Here is a 20,802-nt window from a genome sequence, read left to right as displayed (position 1 = left end):
AATATATAATGAGGAAACTTTGTTTAGGACTGATTTAAGCTAATCAACTGTAAAATATATGAAACAAAATTTGAAACAATTATATTTGATATTGAGTCTTCCATGACATTATGGAATTACTATTAAATTTTAGTTGTACTAACGATATTATAGTTATGTTCTTTTTAAGAACCATTTTACATTTTAGATATATACTCATAATCCCAAAAAGCTTACCCTTAAATATTTATCAATAAAATAATATGGTATCTGGTATTTACTTCACAAGAATCCAAAAGACTGGGATGACTACATATTCATAATTGTTTATGCTAGGTGATTAATATGAGTGTTCCTTGTACTAATCTATTTAATATATGTTTGAATACAAAGATTAGGTATTTCAAGTGAGTTACCAAAACTTAGTACCTCTGATCTCCTGTCTGATCTTTGAAATCATTAGAGACTAAAATAACCACTCATAGAAAGAAGCACAGGACAAAGTTTTTAAAAGCAGTAATGATGGGGTGTCTGGCAGGCTCAGTCAGAAGTGCATGCAACTCTTGATCTTGGGGTAGTGAGTTCAAGCCCCACACTGGGTGTAGAGATTACTAAAACACAAACAAACTTAAAAAAATAAATAAATAAAAATAAAGCACTCATAAAAGCACAATGCCCACGAATATACATAACTTCACTGTGAGAAGAAAAAGTTTCCAATGTTTCAAATTCAGTCAGGAAGCAACGGTGAGCCTTAGCCAACTCAACTTGCTGATTGCCAAGGTGGCAGTTTAAGTAAAGAAAAAAAGCCCTGGTCTAGGAGACTACCAACACCTATTTTTGCAATCTCGGACTCAACGTAACTTTAGGTTTTGTAATTTGAAAGCACAGTAAGTGAAATAACAGCACGAATAATATTTGCGTTGTGAGTACTACCTCTAAATTCTAAACTTCATAAGAGTTTTGAATACATTATCCTCCTTTAACCGCATAACCCAAGGAGGTGTTGTGGGCACTTGATGTATAATTTTTAAAGGACGATTAAATGAAGGAGGCATGAATACATTGTACCATTTTGCACATGACGAGTTTAGGTTCAGAGATGCACAACTGTTTTAAGGTCACGCACTGGAGTAAGTTGGTCCAGACAATATTCCTGGTGAAAGAATGCTATGAACACGCCACTGCATCGGACCATACAAGAAAGAAGGTTAGGGAACTGGATGTGAAAACACTGGAAAACTTAAAACAGCTTCCACAGACCTACAGTTTCCGTCGTCCGCACAACACTTCACACATCTGGATATAACCGGGAAGGGAAACCAGCCTTTCACTCACCGCCACGAAGCTGGACCTCACAGCCCCGACCTCCCGCCAAGACTCCCGAACGCCTTCGCCCCCCAAGCCCCGCCCCTTCACGGATCGCTCACAATTTGCGACAAACTACATTTCCCATAAAACCGCTCGAGGACAGCGACCCTCCTCCGGAAGTCGGAAAGGCTGAATCCGGCGCCGGGAGGAGTGAGAGTGGGATTTTCCCGGTCTTGCGGATATATCCTGCTTTTCTCTACTCTGGTCAGCTTTGGGTTAGTAGCTGCGACAACTAGTTGGTCGGCCCCGGTGCCCTCCCTTCGGTGGGTTACCAGTTCTCAGTGCTTTTTGATCTCAGCGCTGTTGGCCTGGCTGTGCTGGGTTGTTCGGCGCAGCCTCGGAAGGCGGTGAGGGTGCAGGCGCGGGAGCTGTGGGCTGGTAGTCCTGGCTTCCCGGGAGAGGGCAGGGGGCGCAGCCGGTGGGCTGCTGGTGACGTTTTAAGCCCCGTCTTTGAGGTGGGGAAAACGAAGTGCTGCTTCAACTGCATATTCCCTTTTAAAAGAAGGAGTCTCACAGTAGTGGCAAGAAAGTAAACTATCTCACGGCATTTAACTGCTTGGAGAGACCTTGTGTAGGTGGCGCTTGACTTGTTAAATGGCCACCTGGAATGCCGAAGGACGTGAAATTCGTTAAATAATGGTCAGTAACTTCACTGACAGAGCTGTCTTTGAATTCTGCCCTGTCTCTTGAACCATGTGACCTTGAACAGGTCATGGGCCCCGGGTACACATCGGTAAAAGTGGATGTGGTTTGGTTAAACGACCTCTCAGGATGGTCTGTGTTCCTTTTGGAAAGCAGGGGCAGCACTTTGCTGAGTGAATCACCTCGTCCTGCCTTTAGAGCCTTACCTTGTGGAAAACCTGTTATTGAGAAATGAAGAAGTAAATCCAACAGTAGAGCTGAAGATTTTGTGTGATTCTCTGGAATGGTTGTTACTAGATGGCTATGCTCAAAAAAAAAAAAAAAAAAAAAAAAAAAGGGGNAACATTTTCACTGCCTTTCTCCTGAGAATACTGTAGGCATAAGAATTGCACTGGAGGTAATGAATGGTACTTTATTTTTGGAGGACAGTTTTGCACTCTGCCTTGTGGAGTGGCCTGTGGGGAGAGTGAAGAACTGACTATGACCTCAGAACTTGCAACAGTAAAATATAGCTTAAGAACCTATGTGATATTTTGTGGAAAATCAGTTTAGGGAAAGGCAACTTGGAAGGGACACCGTACGTGAGTCAGTATACAGCAATGATTCAAAATAAAGTCCTGAAAACTTGTAGCTTTTGTTATTGATAAATTTTGTAAAGCATTTAGAAATCTCAATAAGAACAGTGAAGTAAATTCTGCAGTAAAGAAATGAATTGTTTTTTAAGATAGAAGTCACTCTTCCTAACTTAAATTATAGATATATTTTCACCATTCCTGCGAGTAGTTTTTTTTTTAAGTCTTTTATTTTAATCCCAGTATAGTTAACATTGTTATATTAGTTTCAGGTATACAATATTGTGATTCAATAATTCTGTACACTATTGAGTGCTCATCCAGTATACTCTTCAATTCCAGTCACCTATTTCACCTGTCCCCCTACCCACCTCTTTTGTGTGTAGTCAGATTTGAGCTTTTTATAAGTAGCAGAAAGATACAAACAGGAAAGGTGAGCAATTAATCTTTTCATCCCATTTTCCCTAAATTTTGTTCATACTCCCTCTCCTATAATATTGATCAGCCAAATTGCAGTGTGAGAAACTAGAAACAACAGCAGTCAAAATGTATGGATTATAACCTTTCCTTTTTAGCCTAAATAACTTAATGCTTAGAATGATATAAACCTAGTTAGAATCCCAAATCAATTCTTAAATAGCATTTCACTAAGCAAAAATTCATACCTCAAAAGAAATATATTGTTCTCATGGAGAACTTAAGCATGAACCATTTCCATAAAGAATAGCTCACTTTGTGCCCTACCACTTAAAATCCACGTTGAGACAACATTTATGAAGAAGTATGAAACATTTTCTATATTTTTTTTTCTAACTGAAACAAGCAAGTAATAAAGCAGACAAAGTTAATGGTTTAAAAAGCTTCTTTGATTCAAGTTTTGACAAAGTGACAAAATGAACAGTGTTCAAAAATAGATCCAAATTATATGGTCATCTGACTTATGACAAAGATGATAACTGCAGTGCAACGGGACAAATGGTAATTTTAAGAATGGTCCCAAGTCATATGGATTATCCACTGTGATAAAAATGTATCTTGCCCCTACTTCACACTATGAACAAAAATCCATCCCAGATGGATTGTAGAATTAATTGTGCATGAGAAAGCAATAAATCGTTTTCATGTGAGACTTAACACAAGTTTTGAATAATAAGCTGTAGTATCATAATTTTTCTAAGGGCAGGCACCTGTTTCTGGTACCATAGAATCTAAGAGAATACTAGTTGTCATCTGCTAAAAAACTTCTGACTTGATTTCTGGAACTCCCCTCATTCCCCTGATCTATATTGAAATCCTTCCTGTCTTCTTTAGATACCTCCTCCCCTTGTAATGTTTTTTACCTGATACCCCTTCTCAAGGATATGCCCCCATTTGTCTTTATTACCAAAGCTCTTTATACATATACATCCCATGTTCAATTATATTTAAATTATATTTAAGACAATTTTGAAATGAGTGCTATTATGACAGTTGAGTATTAACTTTCAAAGAGTATATAGCTTTAAAAACCATAACTATCCTAATTATATCTATATTCAGATAATGTTCCACCATTGAATAAATAGCAATTGAAAATGAGGGGTTTTTTTTCTATTTTCCTCTTTTTAAGGAAGAAATGTCTTCTATAAAAAGAAGCCCAAAGCAAGAAATAATTTCCCAGTTCCACTATTCAGCTGCAGAAGGAGATATTGCCAGGTTAACAGTAATCCTCAGTCATTCTCCATTTCTTCTCAATGAAACTTCTGAAAATGGCTGGACTGCTTTAATGCATGCTGCAAGGAATGGGCACCCAGATGTTGTCCAATTTCTACTTGAGAAAGGGTAAACATTTTAGGCGCTACTACTTGAAGGGCTCTTGTTTAATTTCTGGGTTACATAATTCCTTTAAAATTTTTCTTGTAGCCATGATTGTACAATTGGGCTTGTAAATAACTCATTGGCCAGTTTTATTATATAAAAACATGGCATAGTATCTAACTAAAAGCTTTTAACTTCTTGTTTTGAGGGAATAATCCTTCATACTTAATAGCAAAGCAAATTTATGAGTCAGTCTAATCTTTTTCTCCCAAATAAAAAATATAGATCTACCCACATGACTATCAAGAACCCCTCGTAAAATTTTAATTTCTTCTTACAACACATAAAGCGTACTGTTTATTTCATAATTTTCCAGAAATATTAAACATCTACTATCTCTAACTTTTCATCATTTATGATTATTTCTTTTAACCTTCCTGTTAGTAAATTATGTACTAAAAGAAAAAATCTACATAATAATCATTAGAGGGGCTATCATGTGCATCTGGAAATATTTTATTGTAATAAATATTAAAGAAAATGTTTATTTCCTATTTTATTTTTCTTTCCACCTGTAGGTGTGACAGAGCCATTGCCAATAAATCAAGGCAGACTGCACTGGATATTGCTAAATTTTGGGGTTATAAGCATATAGCTAACTTACTAGCTAATGCTAAAGGTGGTATGAAGCCTTGGTTCCTAACTAATGAAGTGGAAGAATGTGAAAATTATTTTAGCAGGACACTATTAGATCGAAAAAGTGAAAAAAGAAATAATTCTGACTGGCTACTAGCTAAAGAAAGCCATCCAGCCACAGTTTATATCCTTTTCTCAGATTTAAATCCCTTGGTTACTCTAGGTGGCAATAAAGAAAGTTTCCAACAGCCAGAAGTCAGGCTTTGTCAGCTGAACTACACAGACATAAAAAATTATTTGGCTCAGCGTGAAAAGATCACCTTGATTTTTCTTGGAGTAGAACTTGAAATGAAAAAAGAGTCATTTAATTATGCTGGAGAAGTCCCAAGAGAAGAAGAAGATGGGTTGGTTGCCTGGTTTGCTCTAGGTATAGATCCTGTTGCTGCTGAAGAATTTAAGCAAAGACATGAAAATTGTTATTTTCTTCATCCTCCAATGCCAGCTCTTCTGCAGTTGAAAGAAAAAGAAGCTGGTAAGAAGTGAACATGGTTTACCTGTTGTAATAATTACCTGTTGGTAATAATCTGGTTTTTGGAACTGTGTTGGAGTTATACATATCTTCATTTCTAGGAGGCAACTTTTTTCAGTAAGCAATGAAATTAGACTGTCTTAATTAGAACTTTCCTAAAGTTCTCATTCTAGGGGACTACTCTCCTGAGCAGTTACAGCAGTTTTAATCAGCCAAGATTAGTTTCCCCAGAATTAATCCTAATGCATGCTGATTTTAGTTGATTCTTCAGTGAATAATTATGGAGCACTTGCTCTACACTGAACATGATGGCAAAGACCTTGACTATTTTGTTTTCTATTGCTGAGTATGCTAGTTCGTGTGGGGCCTGATATGCGATGGTTTTATTCTAAACTCCTTTTAAATGTTGTAACCTGACCTATGGTTTAAAAAGAAACAAAAACAAAAACCCTCACTCTGCCTGCTTTGTAAATCATGAATTGTGGGTAATTAAGTGTGAAGCCAGAAGTCTTGTTAAGAGGGGATTGGAGATTAAAATAGCTCAGGTAAGAGGTTGCAGTGGATTGCACTGATGGAGAGAAAGGGAGAGTTTGAGATGTTCTGGAGGTAAAACTGATAGGGCTTGGGGTGCCTGGGTGGCTCAGTCATTAAGCATCTGCCTTCGGCTCAGGGCGTGATCCTGGCATTCTGGGATCGAGCCCCACATCAGGCTCCTCCGCTGGGAGCCTGCTTCTTCCTCTCTCACTCCCCTTGCTTGTGTTCCCTCTCTCGGTGGCTATCTCTATCTCTGTCAAATAAATAAATAAAATCTTTAAACAAAAAAACTGATAGGGCTTGATCAGTAGGTTGAGACTATTGTAACTGAGAGATGACAGTAACCTGGACTACAGCCTGAATTAAAGTGACAATGGAAGAGATGGAGAAAAGGGGTACATTCAAGGTATGTTTTAGAGAGAAAATCATCAGCACTTGCTGATGGATTGGGTATGGGGTATATAATGATGAAAGAAAAGATCAAAAATGATTGCCAGGTTTGAGACTTCAGTAATTTGGTGGACAGTGATACTGTTTCTTGATAAAATAATATAGGGTGACAGGTTGAGCAAGGGAAGCAAGACAGACTTGAAGTAAATAAACCAAGATTTTAGTTTTGAGCATGTTCAGTTTTAGAGAAGGATGTTAGAATCTGCAACACAGAGGAGAGGTGTGAACTGGAGATACCCATGTGGGAGTCATCAACGCGAAGGTGACATTTAAATCTCAGGAAATTGAGATAGCTGAGTACCAGCAAGAAAGAGAGCCTCAGAATCATACCTGAATCCCCCTAAATTTTGAGGTCAGGTAGAAAGAGGAGCCATCAAAGGTTTTGTTGACAGTGTGGCCATAAAGAGAATGTGCTCATGGAAATCAAGGGAGCAGAGTATTTCAAGGAGGAAGTAGTCAAATATATTGAATGCTGTTGAGAATTTGAATAAGATAAACAAAGATTTTTCTTTTTAAGGATCTTTCATTTTGGTAGTATGAAGCTGTTGATGAATTTGACAAGAGGGGGGTGATCAATGGAGTGGAAGGAGTATAAGCTAAATTATGGTAGACTGAAAAGTTAATGGGAGGTAAGGTAGGGGTCACTTGGCAATGTCCACCTTCCCTTAGATGTGTGGTGGGCCCTTCCAGAGCCTGCTTAGATTATCTCCTCCCAACGTCTGGATTGGTATGTTTTATTCTTCACATCTGTGGAGAAAACATTGCACTTTTTAAAGAAAATATCTTTTCTTTGTAGCTGTATAATTTTAAGATCAAAAGGATCTCTCTCTCCCTTTCTCTCTCCCTTTTATTCACTTGCTGTGTAAACTTCCACAGTTAACCTCTTTGTGCCTCAGTTTCCTCCTCTAGAAAAAGAGGATAATAATAGTACCTACATCATAGGATTGCTCTAACATTAAATAAGATGAGGTAACCCATTGAGCTATGTAAGTATTTTTATTTACTTCCACATAAAATATATTTGTATTATTTGTCATTCATACTATCCATCCATACCACACTACCCTCTGTATCATGTAGTCCATTAGAAATATATCTGTTGTGTTCTTCATAAAAAAATAAATGATATATGTAAAGATCTTTGCATGATGCTTCATACATAGTTGGTACTCAATAAATACTAGCTTTTATTGAAACAATATTGAAATAATGTAGATAGTATAAATTATGTTTTACAAGGAAACATAGTAGGGAAATATTTAATGTTGCCTATGGTTTGTTGAATTTCAGTATTAATTTGTTATTATGTATGGTTTATTTTGTTTTTCCCAGTTTAAAACATTGTTATTGTTGTTTATGATTATTTTGCTTTTTTTTTCCAAAATCCTTAAACCAAATAATGTATTTTATTTTTTTTTAAAGATTTTATTTATTTATTCAACAGAGATAGAGACAGCCAGCGAGAGAGGGAACACAAGCAGGGGGATTGGGAGAGGAAGAAGCAGGCTCATAGCGGAAGAACCTGATGTGGGGCTCGATCCCATAACCCCAGGATCACGCCTTGAGCCGGAGGCAGACGCTTAACCGCTGTGCCACCCAGGCGCCCCCAAATAATGTATTTTAATGAGAGCAAGTTTGTCAAGCAAATGCAAATGTAGCATTTCTAGTTTTATTGCTTCAACTATAACATTTCTGGTCAGGCCATATTCTTTTTTGAAGTACCAGGGTAAAGACTATAGCCAAAGTATATATATTCTAAGATTTATTCTAGTAGGCATTTTTTACATGAACAAAGTTAACCATGAATGTTATAAATATAATACTTTGTTAATATACTATGCAGTTTCCAGTTGTAAACAGGATAAGTTTCACAGTGACATGGACTGGTAGTTGTTTAGGCATCCTGCAGTTTCCTATTAATATTTTCTTTATAGTCCAACTCTAAATTAGGAATGGCTGCATAGTGTATTTTTATAAAAGTCATTATTGTAAAGTCAGTATTTGTAAAATTCTATACACTAGAATCTTGTGTATCCAAAATTTAAAAATCACCTATAGTAAAAGCCTGAGCTAATATAGTAAGACAGGTGTGCTAACATCTATCTTATATGAGTTATATTTTATTAGCTCAAATTAAAGTTAAATCAGATTTTCATTTGTCATCTGTTGGATTAAATATTTTACTTCAAAAGAAATATACATCATAAAAATAGGAATATGAAAATTCTCAATCACGTACCTATTCAAAAAATATAGTGTATGCCTTGACTTATGAACATTTTACTTTGATATTAATTTGTTTACAGTTTATCACAGAATTAAAACGTTTTATGCCTCTCTTAAAGGGGTTGTAGCTCAAGCAAGATCTGTTCTTGCCTGGCACAGTCGATATAAGTTCTGCCCAACCTGTGGAAGTGCGACTAAAATTGAAGAAGGCGGCTACAAAAGAGTATGCTTAAAAGAAGACTGTCCTAGCCTCCATGGTGTTCACAATACATCATATCCAAGAGTTGGTAAGCCTTTTGCTTTACAGGGAAATCTCAGCCATCTGGAATCTTAGGGAATAAGACATTCTAGGAAGACAAGATTTTGAGTTGTTGAGGAGTTCACCTTTTTATTAAAAGCATATTTCATATAACTTAAGATTATAAGTATTAAAGTATTATATAGTTCCATGACCTCTGATTAAGGGACATTGTACATAATTAGCCTTTTTTTTTAAAGATTTTATTTATTTATTTGTCAGAGAGAGAGAGCACAAGTAGAGGGAGCAGCAGGCAGAGGGAGAAGCAGACTCCCCACTGAGCAAGGAGCCCAATGTGAGACTTGATCCCAGGCCCCTGAGCTAAAGGCAGATGTTGAACCGCCAGAGCCACCCAGGCATCCCTAATTAGCCATCTCTTAACTCTGAGTTAATCAATATGAATTTGATGTGTTAAAATATATGGTTTCAAAAGTCTACCAGTCTGGGTCCACCTAGTGCAGAGACCAAAAAAAAAAAAAAAAAAACCCCAACAATTCAAATCCTATTCAAGGCATCACCAGAGCAGTACAGCCTGGAGCTAGCTTTTCTTTACTGCTGTTGTCTGCCTATACCTTCTCTCCTCCTCCTCATTGCTGCTTTGGAGTCTTCTGTAGGTTTGGAAATCTGAGAACCTAGTCCTTTAAAACTTGTGAAAAATGATAGATAACTGAGCAACACCTGAGGAAGTTTCCTGAGAGTAAAATGCATGATTTTTTGACACCTGGTTTTACTGCTCTGGAGTCTTACATTTGATTCCTGTTTTCAATCATGATCTAGTAAGGGGAATTCACAGCATTAATGACTTCTGGTAAATAAACTGTTATTTAAATTTTATCTTTTTATTGGCTTAAACTTAGTCATAGAGCCGCATTAGCTTTTAAAAACATTTGTTCAGGATTAGGATGGAAAGGAGAGGAAAATTCACATTTATTATAGTAAAAGTTGTATTTTATTCATGCCGTATAATACCTACTCTCAGGATGCCTGGGTGGCCCAGTCATTAAGCGTCTGCCTTCAGCTCAGGTCATGACCCCGCGGTCCTGGAATCGAGTTCCGCAACAGGCTCCTTGTTCAGTGGGGAGTCTGTTTCTCCCTCTGCCCACTACTCCCCTACTTGTGCGCTCTCTTTCTGTCAAATAAATAAATAAAATCTTTAAAAAAAAAAACCTACTGTAACTTTTTTATAATTAAAATATATGCATAGCATACCACAAGTATATAATAAATGTTGCTATTAAGAAGACAAAATTGGTCTTCCTTTAGTCTACAATATTCTATTCTATGCAATTTCCCTGAAATATTCTGTCATCAGGCAGAAAGAAACAATCTCATAATTAGATAAGAGTCTTGTTCTTATAGGAGATATACCTTTTTATTATACTATTTGACAGTGACTTTACACAATGAGTCTAAATTATTTTTTCCTATCATTAATTAATCTGATTTTTTTTTAAAAACAGATCCAGTAGTAATCATGCAAGTTATTCATCCAGATGGGACCAAATGTCTTTTAGGCAGGCAGAAAAGATTTCCGCCAGGCATGTTTACTTGCCTTGCTGGATTTATTGAACCTGGTAAGCCTTTTCTTAATAATTTTAATAATAATATTCCTTTAACTTATAATTTCCAAATAAAAATTTTAGACAGTGTTTGACAAATTATCATGCTATGAAACTGGGATATTTTAAAATATTTTCTATGTATTTTAAGTGATGTGATATTTGTTTTTAGCAGAATAATTTTGTCTTTTAAAAATTCAGCATTTCCTCTTTCATATATTAATATTACCAAAGTATCTGCATGACTTACACCTCACTTCCTTCTTTACTAGACCTAAAGGTGTCACCTTTTCAAAGAGGCCTTCCCAGATAGCCCCAAATACATTAGTTAGCATTGTACCCTGCAGTCACAATTCTGTCATCCTGCCTGACTTTTCCCTATAGCACTCATTACCACCTGACATGGTATGTATGAATGAATGTATCTCTATATTTATTATCTGATGTATGTACCTATTTATCTATCTACTCATTTATTATCTGCTCATACCAGAAAGTAAGTTGCATAAGGGTTGGGACTTCATTTCATTCATCATTGTAGTCCACACCCTTAGAGCAGTGCCTTATATGTAGTAGGAGTTCAATAAATATCTGTGGAATAAATGATAATTAATATACATGTTTAATCTTAACTTCCAGTATTAATCTGCACTGATGATAATAATAGTAGTAAACATACTTTATGCCCCACTCTGTTTTGAAGGCGTTCCATATATTGAATCGTATGATCCTCATACAGCCTTATAAGGTAGGTACTATTACAGCAGTTTTACAGGTAGCGCACAGAGGTACAGGAGCTGAATCACTTGCCTAATATCAAACAGCTAATCAGTGGTGGGGCAGGGATACAAACCTGGGCAATTTGGCTGAGTCCATGCTCTTATCACTATGCTGTCTAGTAACTCTAGGCTGTTTTTTTTTTTAACTACTGTGTACCATTTTATTTATAAATACTCTAATTCATCCATTCTGCTTTGAACAGTATATCAGTTTTTGCTATTGCAAACAACGCTGCAAAGAATATTATTACACTACTCCTTGTACAGATTTGCAAGAGTTAGCAAAAGTTTATACTTGAGAGTGTTGTTAGCTCGTAGGATATGAGCATCCTAACCTTTCATAGACATTGCCAACTTGCCTCTGAAGTGTCCCTACCAGTTTGCATTCTTTCTAACAGCACATGAAGTGTTCTGTTGTTCATATCTTCACCAAGTTAGGATTTTCATATTTTATAATTTGCCATTCTGATAGGTATGAGATAGTGTTATTATAGTTTTCATTTTCATTTCCCTACTGATTGAGCATCTTTTCAAACGTGTTCTAGGCATCCAGTTTTGATTTTCTCTGAATTTTACATGTTTACATTCTTTGCCTAATTTTGTTTTGGTTGTTTATCCTTTTTTCTCATTTTAGGAGTTTTGCAGTATGTACTGTATGCTAATCTTTAGCTATGGTCTTGCAAATATCTTAACGCTAGTCTATGACATACCTTTCCACTGTATTTTTTTGGTGAACATAAGTTGTTAATTTTAATATAAGAAATATATCACTGTATTTGAAATAAAAAGCTATATTTAAATAGCAAAATATTTCTAAACTTTCAGATAAACTTAGAAACCATTCCCTTTATTCTAATTCTCAGTTCCAACAAATCAGAAATAGAAAGTACATTTCTAGGCACTACTTTATCATATGTGAGTCAACAGTCATCTAGAAGAAAAACATCATTTAGAAAGAAAAAAATACTGTTTCATCTTATGTGGTTTTTAAACTTTTAGTGTTAATGTGGTTTTTAACTCTTTTTGAGAAAAGTTATCGGCAATAATTGTTTGACAACATAAGAAAAAATTATAGTAAGGAAAAGGCTAGCCATTTATAAAAATCTTGGAATGATAATTTATAACTATTCAGTGTTAATACATAAATGAGATAATATATAAAATGTTTGCATAGTGTTTAGCTAATAGCAGGTGCTGGATAGTTGTAGATGTTACCATTTTTACACTGTAACCAAAAAATTTGGAACTTCAAGAAAAATTTTCTGGCATTTTGATTATGTATGTGGTCCTATACTTTAAGAAATAATTTTTTTTAATTCCAGTCTAGTTTTAGGCTTCTGCTTTCTCATTCTTTGAATTGGGTTTCTGTCCAAAGTGATTTCCAAATGTTTGAACCATTCGGAGCACAAAATGTCCAAGGCATGTTCATCAGCTACTTGTTATTTTGCCCCATTTGATTAGGAGAGACAATAGAAGATGCTGTTCGGAGAGAAGTGGAAGAGGAAAGTGGAGTCAAAGTTGGCCATGTCCAGTATGTCTCTTGTCAGCCATGGCCAATGCCCTCCTCCTTAATGATTGGTTGCTTAGCTGTGGCAGTGTCTACAGAAATTAAAGTTGACAAGAATGAAATAGAGGATGCCCGCTGGTTCACTAGAGAACAGGTAAAGTTCAATTTAATTTCCTTCTTCTATTGATTGTTCTCTGACTGTATCAGTTTGGGCATGCAGCAAGGATACACGTTTTCACCAAGTTGAATGAATGGGTATGGCTCACCCATCATGCATGGATTACAATGTAATTGATGTGTCCTATGTTAACTCATTCTGTGAGGTTCTTGTAGTTAATGATTCTGTGCCATTTTCTAATTTCAAATGCCATTCCTTAGGATTAATGATGCTTTTCGATGGACTTAAAATAGGTAAATATTATTTCAAAGATGAGAAACAGGAAGATTATTCTTAGACATTTTGTATTTTAGTTTACAGCATTAAAACAAGTAGCTCTCAAAAAACATCAGTAAAAATGCTTAAAATTTTTGAAAAGTTCTTATTCATTTTAAAATGTGCTTAAGGGGCTCCTGGGTGGCACAGCGGTTAAGCGTCTGCCTTCGGCCCAGGGCGTGATCCCGGCGTTGTGGGATCGAGCCCCACATCAGGCTCCTCCGGTATGAGCTTGCCTCTTCCTCTCCCACTCCCCCTGCTTGTGTTCCCTCTCTCACTAGCTGTCTCTATCTCTGTCAAATAAATAAATAAAATCTTTAAAAAAAAATAAAATAAAATGTGCTTAAGGACAAGAATAACAAAACTATATAAAAAAGATACACTCACAAGAACTTTTTAAAATGTCATCCTTCAGTAGCATAATGAAAGATAAATTACTTGTCTGTGTTTTGCTTAACCCAAAGTATTTGTGTAGAAAACAAATGGATACACTATTTGTAGTGAAGACCTGAGATCCTTTCTGGCTTTGCCTAAACAAAATTTATTTTATTTTATGCTCAACTTCAAAAAGTAGAAATTAAATGTTTTTTAGAATTTTATAAAAGGGAACCTGTTGCAAAAGCTGACTTCACTTTGAAAATCAGTGTGGAGTATATACTTTTCTTTCTCATGTCCTTATTTTCATAAGGGAATATGCCTTCCTGGAATATTTTTTTAAATTGATTCACTAACTCATTGAATCAACTAAAAATACTGTACTAAATTTTGCTTGTTGAACTTGGATGTTGTCACTCTTTACTGTTGTTATGCTCTGTAAAATCATCACATTTTAGTTAAATTATATAAGCATAGAAATGGTATTTAAGTATGACAGTGTTGAAATCCTAATACATTTTATTATCGTGTATTTTAGGTTGTGGATGTTCTGACCAAAGGGAAGCAGCAGGCATTCTTCGTGCCACCAAGCCGAGCTATTGCCCATCAGTTAATCAAACACTGGATTGGAATGAACCCCAATCTCTAAATCAAATAACTAGACTTTAAGTATTAATCGATTTCTAATAACTTATTGCTCAAGTGAGATTAGAAATATTTAGTGCTCTTTGGAATGTCACAACACAAAATATCATATTAGGTTTCAGAAATATTTTCAACATGTACTTTCCATCTTAACCTTAGAATTTGTGTTTTTATAAATTACAACACTGCCTCAGACTTTGTTAAATCCACATCAGCCTCTGCAGACATTTTCTTGGTTGTGCTCCTCAATTCTGTCTCACAAAACCATATTTCTAATAAGAAAAATCATGTTGTAAAGCATATGTTCTAAAAATGTAAACAAAAAAATGTAAACAAACCTAAATTCCAGTGCCTCTTTTAAGCATTAGACCAATCACTAAAGTTCTATTCTTGAGAAATCAGACAAAATAATTTTAATGAATTTTAAGCTTCATTTCCAGTTTCTTTCAGCCGTCAGTAGCTGATTTGTGCTCACTTCTCAACGTATTCCACTTTTTTCTCCTGGTTTCATTGTTATAGCAGTGGTGCTGTTTTAGTGCTGCCTCTCGTCTGTTTTGATCAGTGTTAAGAATTTTCTACTTTAACAACTCTGCTAGTGATCAGAATACCATGCCTTCATGAGAGGAGAGTTTAAGTGAGAGCATACCACTGTGTATGGGACCTCCTCCTTAAACCTGAAATCAAATAATATGTGTAATTATCTATTACACTCAGAGTTGTTTTTAAGACAAATCAAAACTCTCTGCTTTCTCACTGAAATTAAATATATTTGAAAGGAATTCTCAAAGATCAGATGTTAAATATTTCCCAGATAGATTTACATATTCAATAAAAACACTGGCTTTGTGTCATTCTGTGATAAGAGATTTATCTGCATTAGCAAAAAATTATGTAATCATTACTAATTATATTTATTAAACTCAAATGCAGCATTTTGATTTTGGCCTTATTTCAACACATTCTAAGAAGGCTTTATAAAATATATCTTAGAACTGAATCAGCAAGATTCAGAGAAAAGTAAATTGTAGTAATTCACAATTTTACAACATAGAACTGTTATATTTTATAAGGCTGTTTTGAAATTGTTTTAAAAGTTAGTCTACAAATGTATAAATTTAGATAATTTGGGTCTTTATTATTTTATGTTAGAACTGGAAGAGACCTTAAGGATAATATATGTAGTTCGGTGACCTTTTATAGACAAGGAAAAAGAAATCCTGAAAGGTGAATTAATTTAATCCATTAAAGTTGAATCAGTTAATTAATTGATGAAAGTTACACACTTACAACTTACCATTGTTCCTACAATTAATTGTAATTATAGCTAAATAACTTAATTTTAACAATCTGTACTATATAGCCTAGAGCAGGTCTCTCCCTCTAATAGGGAGTAGAAACTACTACTAAAAATACAGGTAGAATAAATTAAAATAAGGGATGATAAGAACAAATTTAATTTACCAATATTGTTATTTAAAATTTTAAATACTAAAATAATTTAATTTAAATATAATTTTCTTAGATAAAACTTTATTTTACTAATGAACAATGATTTTCTTAGTAACTGATGAAAGCTTATTGGTATCAGGACTTTAGGCAAAATTGACTTACATTGGACATTTAGATACATAATAAAATTTGAACTACATAAGTACATAGAAAATAATGTGCCTTAATTATTATGAAATGTGATGACCTGAGGTTCTGCTTTACTCCAAATTTACTTAGGGATTCTAAGATTACATCATAAAGTTCTAGGTTTCTATGTTCAGATAGCAAAGTGAAATATAAAATATCAACAAAATGTAGTTATAAATTTAGTTTTGGATATTTAATCCTATACTCAGGGAAAATCAGTAAATTATTGTTATTAATAATCATTCTTAACATTGCTAACCTCTGGGAGGTGAAGAGCTACATGTAAATAAAAGGAACAGCAAAGAAATTTTAGAGGTTCAAGTGCCATGAATGCATTCTAATGGAAATGAAAGTAACAATATATTAAAATACTTATCTATTTTCTGTTCTGTGTGTTATGTATTTTTTTAATATGTTTTGATTAATACCTTCTGAAAAAATGAAAAAAGCCAAATTTCAGTCATCTTCCCCTGTTTAATGATGTGTAAACAAAAAGTGTAAAAGGGGCGCCTGGGTGGCACAGCGGTTGAGCGTCTGCCTTCGGCTTAGGGCGTGATCCCAGCGTTGTGGGATCGAGCCCCACATCATGCTCCTCTGCTGTGAGCCTGCTTCTTCCTCTCCTACTCCCCCTGCTTGTGTACCCTCTCTCGCTGGCTGTCTCTATCTCTGTCGAATAAATACATAAAATCTATTAAAAAAAAAAAAGTGTAAAAGCCCTTTTAAAGGTAATCATATCTGGAAGACTTAAATCATTATATTAAGTCATATGTCATAAGTCATACACACACACAAACTAACATATATACATACATATATATGCAGTCAATAATTTTTCATCATCAGATTTGAAGTTATATGTCTAATGTCTATTTTTATTACCTGTCTCAAATTACCAATCTTTGCATTTTGAATTTTTCACTGTTCACTGTTCATGGAAGGGCTAAAAGAATTAGAAGCGCACATATTTCAAATAGTTGGAAAAATTATTAAGTAACTCTTGCAAAGATCAATTTGGAGATTTGGATGAAGACAAAAGAATGGAAAAACAAAGGATGAGACCATGAGGTGGAAGGAGAGAATATGTTTGTTAATAAACCAAATAAACTCGATTCAATCTCATATAACAGCAGATAGCTGGTTCTAGAACTGTGTTGTTAATGTGTATATAGCAAAATAGTCAGTGAAAATGTTCTATAAAAAAAATTCATTTAGAATAAAATTTCCACAATACAAATTTTATTAAAGATGAGAGCCAACTATTAGGTTCTGAATATATACATATATATACACACACACATATACATACATATATACATATATGAATATATGCATACATGTATATATGTATGCATACATGTATATATATGCATGTATATATGAATATATACATACATATATATAAGCATACATACATATATGTATGTATATATTCAAGCAAGGTAGGAGTAATGGGTGTTGAAATTTATGTATGTGCTGTGCTTAAAAGGCCCAGTTTTCTCTAGTAGAAAAATATCTAGTACAAAGTAATCCAAAGTGCAAAATTAGGAGTACCTGTCTATAAATGTAAAAGAGCTAAGTCTTGAGGCAAACCAGAAGTCCTTGCAAATGGGTTGAAAAAGAGGGCAAGAGAGCTTGACTTCAGTGCGGGTGGAGGGTGCTCAATAAGGGGTTCAAATGCTAGGGAGCTTTGACACAGGGCAGGTAAAAGACACAGAAGGTGTATTTTAAGGAGAGAAGGATAATGTCGCCAGAGCCTGCATCTTCAAAAAGTCTTACCAGTCAGAAGAGAAATGGAAAGGAGTTTCTTTGTGAAAATAAACTCAATGCTGAAAGTGACTTTTTCCCTCTACACTATGCCTTGTCCTTTTTCTTCCCAGGACACTCAGGTAAAATTCAGAACAGCTTCTGTAAGAGCAAACGTGGTTTATTATCATTTACAATAGATTTTCAAATGGCTCATTTTATTGGCCCAAAGTAGAATGGTCAAAAGGAAAGTTATTCAAGTAATAAAGATGGCATAGGAAAAATGGGTAATCAGAAGCCTGAGTTCTTTTATTGTTTGCGAAACATTTTTCAACTATAAAACGAACATTTGGACATGTTAATTGAGCTAACAGGCTAATGTTCATTCTATTTTTACTGAAGGGTATCTACATATAATTGTACTTATTGGTGGAAATAGCACCTTCAACTTTTCTTTATTCCTTCAAGAATACTATATTTCTCTTTTATTGCTAAGCACACAACGCCATAGCATTGGACAATGGATAGTTCTCCTTTTCACAATTCCCATTGTAATGATGCTGTACAGAATAGTGGAGGCAGCTGTGAAATTTTAAAACCGATTCTAAGTTTAAAAAGAAGACTTTCTGCTAATGAAAACTTTTCTCTTTTTATCTAGAAGTCTGATAAGAGCTAGACAAAATATAGCATAAGGAGCAAAAAAAATACATATATCCTGGCTTTCCAGTCCTAGGCTCATGGAAACTGTACCAGACTAACTCTGTCTCACCCCTGATGGATTAAGAACATTCTAACCACTTACGAGGTGGTTTCATTTTTAGCGATGTGAAATTTCCACCCAGAAGTAGAAATTGGAAGCAGTACTGGTATCTATTTTAGAACAGCCATTGTAAATGGACAAATGATGTCTGAAGTTCGTTTTGTTTTGTTTTGTTTTTGTTTTACTTTTTACCCTGTCCATTTTACTCTACCCTGAAATTGTAGTCTATTGGAGCAGTGTGATGTTTTGAACACCTCAGTAGAGTACCTTATAAATATTTATACCATTTTCAGGTAGCCTTGAGCTGAAGTTAGCTCTATCAGTGGGGCTAAAAACAATTTAAAATGCCATTTATCCAATGGCTTTGCTGCTAAGAATTCTTTTGCCTTTTGCTGGATTTACTTGTGTTTATGAAACAAGTTTGAGTACTCTTAATGCCAATTTGGAGGATTTGGAACTCCAAATAAGAAGCCCTAATGACACGCACAAATTCAAACCTCAGGGGCTGCCTTGGTCCTGACCATCATCTACTCTGAAATGTAGTGAGGTCTTCACTGGGAATGCAGCCATGAGTGGTAAGCTAGTAGGAACTCTGTGTGTTCTGGGAGGCACTGTCAAGGATGAAAAGGAAATATGCACATATCAGTGTGAACCTCAAAGTTTTCATGGCTGTACAGGTGTCTAATAATGATTACTTCAGAAAAATACTCTTATTTTACACATATTACTGGGTTTGTCATACTGATCTTTTTCTTTAGTTCCCAGCCATTTCATACATCCTTGTGAATAATAAACATTTTTATTTTTTTTTTAATTTTTTTTAATTTATTCGACAGAGATAGAGACAGCCAGCGAGGGAGGGAACACAAGCAGGGGGAGTGGGAGAGGAAGAAGCAGGCTCATAGCGGAAGAGCCTGATGTGGGGCTCGATCCTGTAACGCCGGTATCACGCCCTGAGCCGAAGGCAGACGCCCAACCGCTGTGCCACCCAGGCGCCCCAACATTTTTATTTTTATTATGATGCTAAATCATAATATTCTGTGTGATAATAAAAGCCTAGTATTCTTTAATGATTTATCATCATTCTGTTAAGATGAGCACATAAAATGCATTGTTTTATTTTACACCATGAAGAGCGTACGTATATTTTCCTAGTTCAGTATATCTAACGTCAACACTGCTAAGTTGAAAGTTTAATTCAAACCCAGATTTCTGAACTTGGTAAAAATTCTTTGTTGCCTTGTCTCTCCCAACATATTTCCCAGAACAACTTATGGATCCCTATTTACAACAAACTCGTAAGAAAATGTAATTCTTTGGTTAGCTTTTTCTCATAATACTAATAATATTTACATAGGACTTTATATATATAAAATGTTGACAATTATTATTTCTTTTTATCCTTACCCCTATGAAATGAATGTCAATGTCATTATCCCCATTTTACAGTTGGCTAAGAGGGGTTAAATTTCTCAAAGTCACATTGTGAATAAATAGGAGAGCCAAAATTTGAACCCAAGTATTTCATTTCAAATCCTTTCATCTTTCCACTTACCAGAGCGACCATACAGAATTTTCCTAATCATGCTGCATTGTGAACTACCGACTTCAAATTTCTCTTTCAGTTCCTTGAATTTTGGTCATTTTTCAGGTTGGACTTTATGTTCTTGTTACTCTGGACATTTCTGTAAGACCTTCACTACTTGCTTAATTATCAGATTTCTATCTCCAGCTATCTATCAGACATTCCTACTGGGACATCTCACTGCCTCCCAAATACTACATGTGTACAATTAAATTATCTTTTATCCCAAGTACATCCCTGCTTCTATTCCCCTATTTTAATCACCTTGCAATTTCTAATATGGAACTTTTAGGTATTATTATCCTTATCAACTACTTTATTCCTTATCCTACCTCATTCTGCAGCCAAGCAATCTCCAAATCCTATTGCTTTTAGTTCTTAATATTTCTTGAGTCTCAGTATCTTCTTCTCTTTCCTTCTCTCTACTTCTTAATATTTACTGAATCTTATTCTTCTTGTCTCTCTGTCCATTGCCACCATCTGAACTCAGACTACTCATCTGGTTTCTACATCAAGTTCTTTTTTTTTTTTTTTTTTAAGATTTTATTTATTTATTCGACAGAGATAGAGACAGCCAGCGAGAGAGGGGACACAAGCAGGGGGAGTGGGAGAGGAAGAAGCAGGCTCATAGCAGAGGAGCCTGATGTGGGGCTCGATCCCATAACGCCGGGATCACGCCCTGAGCCNTGAGCCGAAGGCAGACGCCTAACCGCTGTGCCACCCAGGCGCCCCTCTACATCAAGT

General features: G+C 35.3%; 1 protein-coding gene across 8 annotated transcripts; it reads left to right on the top strand.

Moving 5' to 3' along the window:
* Window positions 1–1,428: 1,428 nt before the first annotated feature.
* On the top strand, window positions 1,429–16,556 carry NUDT12 (nudix hydrolase 12). Of its 8 annotated transcripts, none has more exons than XM_034656591.1 (7): window positions 1,429–1,565; window positions 4,174–4,259; window positions 4,940–5,529; window positions 8,856–9,023; window positions 10,495–10,608; window positions 12,834–13,033; window positions 14,226–16,556. In XM_034656591.1, exons 2-7 carry the CDS (start codon window positions 4,180–4,182, stop codon window positions 14,334–14,336), a joined length of 1,263 nt encoding a protein of 420 aa, XP_034512482.1. In that variant the 5' UTR covers window positions 1,429–1,565; window positions 4,174–4,179; the 3' UTR covers window positions 14,337–16,556. The 8 variants fall into 8 exon arrangements, with proteins under 8 accessions (XP_034512482.1, XP_019659180.1, XP_034512483.1 ...); XM_019803621.2 differs by having other exon boundaries at window positions 4,174–4,385; window positions 14,226–16,555; XM_034656592.1 differs by having other exon boundaries at window positions 1,460–1,565; window positions 4,178–4,259.
* The last annotated feature ends 4,246 nt before the right edge of the window (window positions 16,557–20,802 follow it).

The sequence above is a fragment of the Ailuropoda melanoleuca genome, chromosome 3 (genome assembly GCF_002007445.2).
Source record: "Ailuropoda melanoleuca isolate Jingjing chromosome 3, ASM200744v2, whole genome shotgun sequence".
NCBI lineage: Eukaryota > Metazoa > Chordata > Mammalia > Carnivora > Ursidae > Ailuropoda > Ailuropoda melanoleuca.
The sequence above is the reverse complement of the archived record's forward strand: the minus strand, read 5'-3'. Positions and strand labels throughout refer to the sequence as shown.